Below are 9861 nucleotides of genomic sequence, written 5' to 3'. Positions count from 1 at the left end.
CCACTGCCTCAGCGCCATGGGTAAGGCGTTGGCGGGTAACGGGGCAGTCGGAGGGCACGAAACCGGCCCGCCGGGTTCCCATCATCATCCTCATCCTCCTCCTCTTCATCAGCAACGCCTTCTGCTCGTCACTTTTTTTATTTTGCCTTTGAAAGATGCAGAATGTTGCTTTTTATAGCAGTGCAACACACCGCTGCGCACCTGCAGCAACACCTCCTGCATCCCACCCTCTCGTTTTGAGGATGCTGGCTGTCATGGAGCACCCCACTGCCGCCACCCTGCCGGAGGGCACCCTGCCCTGCCCCAGCCCTGCCCAAGCGCCCACCGGACCCGTGGGAGGGTTGCGAAAGGCCTCGAGCCCACGGCAGGACAAGCAGTGGGGCGTACAGGGGGCTGGCGGCGGGCAGCCCGGCTGATTCGGGGCTGGCGGCGGGCTGGATGCTCGCCCAGGCAGCCAGGGTGTGGGATTTCTGCAAGCTGGCCGGGCCCGCCAAGCAAACGTGCTGCTGGGGAACACCCGCTAGTCCAGCACTTTTTTTTTCTTTTCTTTTTTTTTTTTTTAATTATTAGTATTACTTTTATTCTTTTCCGGGATGGGTCAGTCCCTGCCTGGGGAGGAGGGGACAAAGTTGTTTAATCCAGCTTCCTAGTCAGGGCTTGCTTCTCGCAAGGCTTTATGTGTTGCTTTTCGCCAGGTTTTGCGTGCTGCTGCAAGGTAAGTGACTTCGCGCTCATTTTTGTTTTCCCTCCCGCTTCTTTCTCAACAAGCCACGCGGTGTCATAGGTGCTAGGGTCACAAAACTCCCGCTTGTTTTGGCAAAACCCAAAATTGGTTCTTGAAAGCAGCGTGGTGGCGGGCGGGCGTGTGTTTACATGTGGCTTACCAGGTAAGGCTGGGTTGAAGCCTCTAGTGGTGGGGAAAACATGCCTGCTGGAGCTGCTTGAGCCATCCAGTGATGCCTTTCCCCTCTCGTGATTAATTCGTCTTAATTGGAGGAAACCTTTTAACTTCCACTGGCCGAAACCAGGGGAAGGCGGGAGTGAGACAGGTACCGCATCAGTACTGTTCCTCAGGGATAACAAACACCAACTCCGAGCTTTACATGATCAAAACATTTTTTTTTTGTTGTTTGTTGGTTGTTTTTTTTTTTTCTCTCCCTGGTTAATGGCTGTGGTTACAGCTGCAGAGGACTTACTGTAATATGCCCTTAGGAAAGATTTTCTGACATTATTGCAGTAATTACAGCTTAATGCAAGTTTCACAACCTCGCATAGCGCAAACACACGTGGCACAGGCAGGCAAGGATGCTGGGGTTCCTCAGCAGGGAGAGCTGCAGCCAGTGTTTTAGCAGCAAGTGACTTTTTTTTTTTTTTTGGTGCTCCAGGAAGAAATTGAAGTTTTCCCGAGCTCCTGCTTTTTCATTGCTGTAGGAAAGCTGTTGAAATGCTGGTTTTAGTGGAGCCTTTGTTCTGTTATTGTTGCTAGGGGCATCGTCCTAAACAACTATAAGCAAATGGAAAATACTCGAGCTATTTAAATGGGACCCTTGGCTATTATTGAGCACGATTAAGCTGGGAGTGCAGAGCTGTTTCATCCCCAGTCAGGGACTGCAGCTCCCAGGCTGTCACTTACTGTGCAGCTTGCCTCCACAGAGGGCTGTGGGTTTGCCCTGCGCACCTCTTCCTCGGTCCCTTTGCTTTGGCGGTGTCCCGCCGGATGCGTGCCGTTAAGTTTTCCGCACGGAAACGGGTTAGTCCCTCTGCAAGGAAGCAAAGGGTATAATTTTTTGTTGTGTTTTTATGTGCTGATTTTTATCTGTTGTAAGGCACTGGCTACAGGCTGAGAGATGGAGAGCTTCTCTAGGAAGCGCAAGCAAGTCGTCTTTAATAATAATAATAATAATAATAAACAGGCGTTTCCTGTAAGTAAGAGCAGTTTGTGTGCGATAGGTGCTCTCAGCCTCTCCCGTGGGCAGCGGCTGGACTGTTTCCAAGGCTGGTTGAGCAAAGCAAGCTCATGCTCTGCCCTGAAGCTGCCTCTTCTAAATCTTATAAAACCTTCCCTGAAGTTTTCAGTAATGATGACCCAAATAATAATTAAGCGCTGAAAGTGCCTCTGCGAGACAAAAAAGGTGGAGGCAGCCCTGGGGAATTACAGGATGCCTTTGGTTGTGTGCGGGTGTGTGAGCGAGGGCTAATTGCTGGAGGAAGAGCTGTTCCTGGCATGGGAGGTGGCAGGCGGCGATGCTTTGGGCTGTCTCGCTTCTCTGACAGTGCAAGGGGGTACACCTGGACACCTCCAAAGCTGTGTTTTTGGGAAATGAGGAAAGCAGCAAGGGGATGTTCTTGGATGGGAGGTGGGAAGGATTGCAGTGCTGGCTCAGCATATCTGGGAAGATGCTTTTGGGGATGAGTAGGAGAGGAGCGGGGATGAGTTTATTGAGCTGTGCCAGGGAAGGTACCGAGGAAAAAGACAAGCCGGCTTTTTGCTGAAGAGTGTGGCAGGGATGGTGGTTGGCCTGCTGGGAGTGCTCACCATGAGGTCACCCAAGACAAGAAACCCACCCTTTGGCAGGGTTGTGTGAATTTTAGACTGATATTTCAAGTCTTTGGCTCTTAGCAGGAGCTCATCATTTTCTTTTTGGGTTTTTTATGTTCAAAGAGCAGCTCTGTCTAACGGCACAGGAGTACAGGGTTTGCATGTTTGTTTTTGGGATGTATTTGGAGCAGGTGCATGCAAGTGCTCTGTAAATGGGTTTTTCCAGTGCTGTTTTGATCCCAGTGTGGTCTCCTGCGCTGTGGAAGAGGGGAGGGAAGCAGCATGAACCTCTCGTTACCTGCAAAGGAGATCCTCTGGGTGTAATAGGGGAATTTAAGGGGCAAACCTTGAGCTGAGAAGCTGGCGGTGTCGTTCCTGTTGCTTTTTTTCGGAGCTGCTACTGTTTTCTTCCTGTGTTTCACACGCAACTCATCTGAAACCATCTTCTGAGGAGGTTTTCTGCAGGGGGTTTGGATGACCATGCCCAGGAGGTGGAGGTGCAATTTGGGGTTGCCTTTTTTTTTTTTTTTTTTTTTCTCCTTCTAAGCAGGAGGGACCGCAGCATCACTGTGCCGGTCTCCGTCTGGAGCATCCCATGGGCTAGAGTGAGATGCAGGCATCCCAGGGGTGCTTCTCTGCTTGTCCCCATCCCCATGGCAGCCGTCTCGCTGTCAGTGGCAGACGCCGGCTCGTGGTATGACTGGGGTCCCCCTGAAAGCACCTCTGACGGGTTTTGGGACCAGTTATGACTGGACCCTTTTGACACCACTGTTCAGCAGCACCACAGAAAGTCCTTTCTGAAAACCTCAGCCTGATTTCGCTCTCAGCCACCAACCCCAGCCTTCATCTCTCAAGCGGATGAGCTCTTGGGTATGATGCTGGGGCAGGGGCAAAGGATGGAGAAGGGGGAAAGAATGGAGAAGGAGTGGTACCTCTCTCCCATGCAGTTTTCTCTGCATCCCTGTATCTCTCTGCATGTTTTTGTCCCATCTCCCTTTTGGTTTTCTTTTTTTCCTAGCTTAGCTCTTGCTGGGAAAGGCGGTCCGGGGCCAGCTCTGGTGACGGTGGTGGGATTTTGGATGGTCACCCCGCCCCGGCTGAAATCCTGTTTGCGTTCCCGGAGTGTTGGGGTGGAGTATCGCGAGGGCTGTGCCGTGTTTCATTCACCAGTGAGGAAAATAAATACGCCGGGGCCGTCCCTGGGCAGGCAGCGGGTACTACTGCGCTACTACAGCATGAAAACAAAACAGATCCTTGAGCCAAGCAGTGCTAGTTTGGCTCGGAAATACATTTTCCAGTCAGGTTGGAGCCAGACTTTTATTTAATTTTTTTTTTTTTTTTTTACTGCCCCACTAATCCTTTGAATATTTTGAGATTGGAAGCTATTTCTATTCCCTTGTGATCCCTTCTAAGCTGTTGTGCCAAAACGGTCTGTTTTGTTTTGTGTGGCGGGTTTTTTTTGGGTTGTGTGGGGTTGTTTTGTGGTGGTTTTTTTTTTTTGTTTGTTTGGGTTGGTTTTTTTTTACTTTTTCCTTAAGGCTGTGATTCCTACTTGGATCCTGCTCTTGGGTTTGTGGGAGGGGAAGGAGGCGGCACAGGTACCGCACAGGGTCCTGCCTGGGTCGCAGACTGCTCCTTTCTCCCCCAGCTACTTAGGGGATTGCATGGTGGCTTTTATCACGTGTCTAATGACTTCTTAAAATGGAGACTAGAATAGCTATCTATAGTACAGCATAATTGATGCACTAGCTCTTTTTTTTTTCTTTTATAAGCCAGCACTGTTTTCTTGCATCCCGTTTATTTTCTGCTAAAGTGTGGGAAGATGCTGTTTGAGAGGCTAGCATCCTGGTTCCCTCCTGCAGATAGAAAGTCCCTCAGTTTGCTGGAAGCATGATTTCTTGGTGTACAAATCCAATTGTGGCTTTCTTCTCAGTACGACAAAACCAATCGTTTTCCTTTTCTCGTTGAGCACTTCAGAGCTCATTGGGGAAGAAATGTGAGAATTCAATTAAACTATCCACACAGAGGTTTTTTAAGGTTAGAGAAGAAGTTGCTGCTGCGCCTGCAAGAAAATAAAATTATTTAGAAAGAGGGGGTAGAGAAGGTTTTGCTAGGGAGAGAAACTGGAGAGTGGCATCTCGGAATTCCTCCCTATTTAACCAATGCTTGGATGTTGCCAGAGGGGATGCTCCTAAGGGAAGCCTGTAATTGAAAAATGAATGAATAAAAGCCTAAAAATAATAATAAAGAGTAAAAGCCTCTCCTGTGATATATATCTTATGCAACAAGTCCCATTTGCGCTACGTACCATGTGCAGGCCCTAGCAGCCTGGCACCTGCACAGCTCCTAGGAACTGTATTTAAAAAGCTTTAAAATAGTAGTAATAACAAAAAAAATAGTACTAGTTCTTTGACTCTTGCCAAGTTTAATAGAATGTTTATTTTCTTGTTGTTCATCTGTTTCAACTGCTCCGTTTTTGTTCCGTGCAGCTTCCCGGTGGCAGTCTCACTCGCTAGCAGAAGATGTACAGCCCGAAATCTGGATTGCACAGGAGCTGCGACGCATCGGAGATGAGTTCAATGCCTCCTATTGTCCAAGAAGGGTAACTTTCATCTTTTTACTTTCCATTTCTTTACACACAGTCTCTAAAAGGGAAAAGCTTAATCATCTCTGGAAACTAGTTCTGCGGTGAATGTTTCGTTCACTCAAATGCAGAAAAGGATGCGCGGGTGGTTGTCTTTGCCTGGACGCAGGGGTGTGCTGCCTGCGCCGGTGTCTCGTCTGCTGCTGCAGCGTCATTAAATCAATTAAAAATAACCTTTCAACTGTGACTTGAGGTTTTTAGGTACGAAGTTCACAGTATCTTTCGTAGCACTCGGGGCCCATAAAGTGTGTTGCTGGATTGGGACTAGACCTGACAATAACGAGGAATAAACTTCTAAAAATTAAGACACAGAGAAAGTTTGGGTGTGTTGGAGTATTTTTGGGGTGGTGTTGGGAAGAGCCCCTCTGGAAGCAGTGCCTGGCTAGGAGCTGGGGAGCAGTCAGGTGCCCACTACGGCTTTTTCAGAAAAATGGGTAGGGAGCGAATGTAGCACGTTACTGTGCTTGGCTCCCAAATTCTGCTGCTGAGGAGGGCGTGCATGGGAGTGTAGTCACAAATGTGAAGCAGGGATAGATTTGGTCTGGTAACTTATCTTTCTTATAAAGAATCTGCCAGAGCTGTTTGGAAACACATGTATTTTATAAGGCTGTAAACTCTCTCACCTTTGAGCGTTGCAATAAAAATAGGTGGTACTAATGAAAAAAAACCAAACCCACCAAACCCAAAACAAACCAGCCCAGAGAGATGAAGTAACAGTAGTTTTCAGAAGAGCCTCGTTAGCCAGTACCTTGCCTGCCGAATGTTCTTGTCGACTGCATGTCTGTGCATGTGGCTTCTCATCCATCAGATCACCCTTGTGCTTGTCTGTGGGAAGAGGAGTCAGAAGCATGTTAGGTAGCAGCGTTGGTGATGAAATGCTGACTGTCCGGATCTTTATCCGTCCTCCCCGGCTCGTGAGTCACTCCTGTAGTGTTTCCTCGCCACTCCCAGGGTCCGTTTGGCAGATGCATGTTGACAGGGGCTCTGCGCCAAAAGGGGTGCCAGGCTGCCGTGATCTGGCTCCTTCCGCACAGCCTCTCTGCATTGCCTTCCTGGAGACTTCTCTATCAGTTCCATTTTTTCTTCTAATGCTCTGGCTTTCTTGACTCGCAACAAACTGGAGAGAAGCTGCATTCTATCCTGAATCTGCAACATGCATCTTCCAACTTCCCCCATTCAGGCTGATCCCTCGTGATGTGAAATACCTGCTTTTTTTTTTGTTGTTGTTTAAAGGACATTTTTTCAATGAAAGATAGGGACTGAGACAATCCTATCAGCGTTTAGGAAGCTGAACGTGCCTGGTAGTGGTGAGCTGATCCAGAAGGGCTGGCAGAAGCACAGAGTGCTGTGCCATCCCTTCTCATTGCTGGCTCTTGGAGAGGTGCCTTAAATTTGGAGTGCAGGCAAGTACTTTGAGCGCCTTCTGGGAACAGGTTTGCGATGAGCAGTAATGTCCTTCCTGTGTGATCGGGGACTGGCTCCCTCGGTGCTGCCCCACGTGGGACCTTGCAGGCTGGAAATCTGTGCCAGGCATGTGTCGCCGCCCTGAACAAAACCGTGATTTGTACTGCCTGGCATAAGAGGGCATGAATTTAACAGGGGGCTGAGGAAAGGTGGGAAAGGATTTTTTTTTCCCCGTGAGTCTGAGAGGGTGGGTGTGAAGCCAGCAGCATGATGGGGCGCAGGTGCCTGGTTGCAGAGCATCGTGCGGGTTTGCACAAGGTGTTTCCCAGCGCCGTGGCCAAGCTTCCAACTTTCTGCCCCAGGGAGAGAACTGAAACGCAGAGGACCACGTCCTGCTTGGTAGGTGACACGAGCAGAGGCTGTCATGCATGACCCTAAAAACACTTTGTACCTGGTTTAATTAGCATCTGACGAATTCTCGCTTGTTGCACCCAGGAATGAGGAGATTTCGGAGCATGTAAGCAATTGCTGTAGAATTACTGTCTCTGCTGCGCTGCTTTGTTGCTTTGTGGATGGGTGTCTTTTCCTTCTGCGCGCGGTCTGGCTGCTGCGGGGGAAAAGGTGGTCTCTGCAGAGCTGGAGCCCTTCGGCAGGAGGGGTAGGTAGGATGCCTTACGGGCATGCCTGCCGCTGCCACTTGCTGGGGTTTGCCCTTTAAGAGCGAGGCTAGAAATGGGGAACTGAGAGCCCTGCCAAAACGGCACTTGCCGGGCAGGTCGGAGCTGTCGGACGGGTCGGAGCTGCGTGTTCCCCATCACGTTCCCCATCGGTGCGCCCTGTGCATCACCCCCTGGGGACCGTCTCTTGGGCAAGACAACTGGGAATCGGACAACTCGCCACCCAGCCCCTCTTTTCCCCGACAAAGCTCGCGGGTCTGGCGAGAGGAGGTGGCCATGGGACCCTCCAGCCAGGGAGACCAGCTCCACTCCAAGGCTTTTGCTGGCAGAGAGTGCATCAGTTGGCCAATGTTGCGTGCCCCGAGCTTTGCTGCCTGCACCTGAGCTGCCTGCGGAGGTGGAAAATGTCTTGTTTAAACTCACTAATGTTTTTTTTTTTTTTATACCCCTTTATTAAAGAAACCCTAATTTTGGCATTTCTCTTGCATCCTTCTCTAAGCCTGTTGGTTTTTTTTGTTTTTTTTTTTTTTTTCCCTTGCTTTCTGCCATGTTGGCGATCAGGCAGTGCAGTGGGCTTAGTGTTGTGCTGGTGGGGGGCAGCTCCTGGGTGGGTAAATCCCACTCCTGCCGGCGGATGCTCGAGCGTCGTCTCTCCATGGCAACAGTGTCCTGCTGCAGGACCGACTGTGTTACACCCCTGTAGCGGGGAGGGCAGTTTGCATATTGGTGTAAACAGCGTAATTTCTCTCTCTCCGGGGCATGCACAGACATGATTTTACTGCACTAAATATAGCCCGAATTGGATTGCTTTGGGATGGTATAGAGAGGGAGGGGAGAGGGGATGTTTGGGCTATTCTTTTGCCCTCCAAAAAAGGTGTAAAAATAAATGCTCATTTGATGATTGCTCCTTTTTCTTTTTGTTGTATGCTGTTGTGATTCCCTTGGTCCCGGGAGGAGTGTTTTGCTGCCGTGTCCGGCTTGCCGTATTTTGTGAATGAGGTGGTGGCTACACCTGGAGTGGTCTGAATGAAAATCTGTGTGTCGTTGCCACAGGCAGAGACCTGTCTGTGCCGAGACCAGTGCTGCTCTCCGTGCCGAGGGATATTTTTTATTTAATTTATTTTTATTTTTTCCTCTCAGCCTTCCCACCCTGTGGTTTTTAACCCCCCCTGGCTGTGCTAGCGGGGCTTACTGCTCCTTTGCAAAGTTTCAGACCCCCCAGCAGCATCGTGTGCCTCCTATGCCCACGCGCAGGGACTTGCACGTGACATCCCTGCTGAGCAGTGCTGTGGCAGCCGCCTTTAAGGCAAACATGGCTGGGAGCGGGCAGCTTCAACCATCTGAGTATTGTAAAGCTTTTCATTGAAGGAAGACATGAAAGGCCACGGGGTTTACTTTCATTCTTTGTAAAATGCTTGATTTTGCACCTCTGAAATATCTGTGTGGCACCGCACAGGGGCTTCACACTGAAAATTAAAGTTACAGTCTTGTTTGGTTTTCTTTTATTTTTTTTTCTCACCTTTCATTTTAGGGTTTCTTGGATAACCAGGCGGGAAACCCCCAGATCGTCATTTTGCGTCTCCTGCGTTACATCATCCGCCTCATCTGGAGGATGCAGTGAGTGGCAGGCGCATCCCGATGTGCTGGGACTTGTTTACTCGTTGGGAAATCCCGGGGAGGATGGACATGCGGGGCTCCCGGCGCTGACTAGCTCCCACCCTGCCTCTCCTGCAGGATATGCAGCAGGGGTCATTAGATGAGGGTGGACATCCCACGCCGACCTGCTGGGACTCTCCGATGCAGGATTTTGTCCGAGAGTGGTGTTTACTGCGTTTCTTTCAACTCCTTTTGTTATTTTTTTTTATTATTTTTCCAAAAGAGTCTCAGAGAAAATATTCAACGGCAATGGAATAATTTTTTTGTCATCACTTCTGGATACGTGTCAGCTCGTCTGGGATAAACCCTGCAGCGGAGAAAAGGAAAACCTGAGCCAGCTGATGGGCAGAGCTGCCTTAGTTTGCCTTGCAGACCTTACTGCAGAGACTTGTGGAGCCCTCCCCTCTCCCTTTGCCTCCTGAGCATTTGCCCACAAAAAAGGATGGTGATGATGGAAGAAGGGCAGAGGGATTTAAATCAGCACTTCTCTTACCTGTAAATACCTAATGCTACCCCAAATCCCCCTTCATTTGCATCATGCAAATAGCCTATTTCCTGCTGGCTGATTTTTTTTTTTTTTAATGTTTTTTTTTCTACACTCTGAATTTCAAGACTTAGCTGTCAGATTCCCAGGGTCCAAAATACCACAACCAACCAAACAAAAACCCCATCCACCAGGTTGCCTTTTTTTAGAAATTCTTTCTATAAAACGTGTGAAAATGCTTACGTATTGTATAATATTATATATAATATATAATGTTGATGACTGAGTAATTCAGCAATAAAACGTTCTCGGAGGCAGGTAGAAACAGTTCCCAGCACACTGCAGCTTTGCACCCGGAGACAACAGCTCCTTCTGCGTAACTTCAGGAACTGTTTTAAGTTGTGGCTTGTACCTTGCTGTTGAGGGGTTTTAAGGCGCTGGATTTTTTTTCCTGGGA

At 49.1% G+C, this 9861-nt stretch overlaps 1 protein-coding gene across 1 annotated transcript; it reads left to right on the top strand.

The window, feature by feature from the left end:
* Positions 1–16: 16 nt before the first annotated feature.
* Positions 17–8885, top strand: BCL2L11 (BCL2-like 11 (apoptosis facilitator)). Its single transcript, XM_009886060.1, has 5 exons — positions 17–35; positions 308–500; positions 696–715; positions 5029–5141; positions 8796–8885. The coding sequence occupies exons 1-5, from the start codon at positions 17–19 to the stop codon at positions 8883–8885; spliced, it is 435 nt and encodes a 144-aa protein (XP_009884362.1).
* The last annotated feature ends 976 nt before the right edge of the window (positions 8886–9861 follow it).

Source organism: Charadrius vociferus, unplaced genomic scaffold (assembly GCF_000708025.1).
Source record: "Charadrius vociferus isolate BGI_N301 unplaced genomic scaffold, ASM70802v2 scaffold455, whole genome shotgun sequence".
Lineage (NCBI taxonomy): Eukaryota > Metazoa > Chordata > Aves > Charadriiformes > Charadriidae > Charadrius > Charadrius vociferus.
Note: the sequence above shows the minus strand (reverse complement) of the source record. Positions and strands in the feature narration are given on the sequence as shown.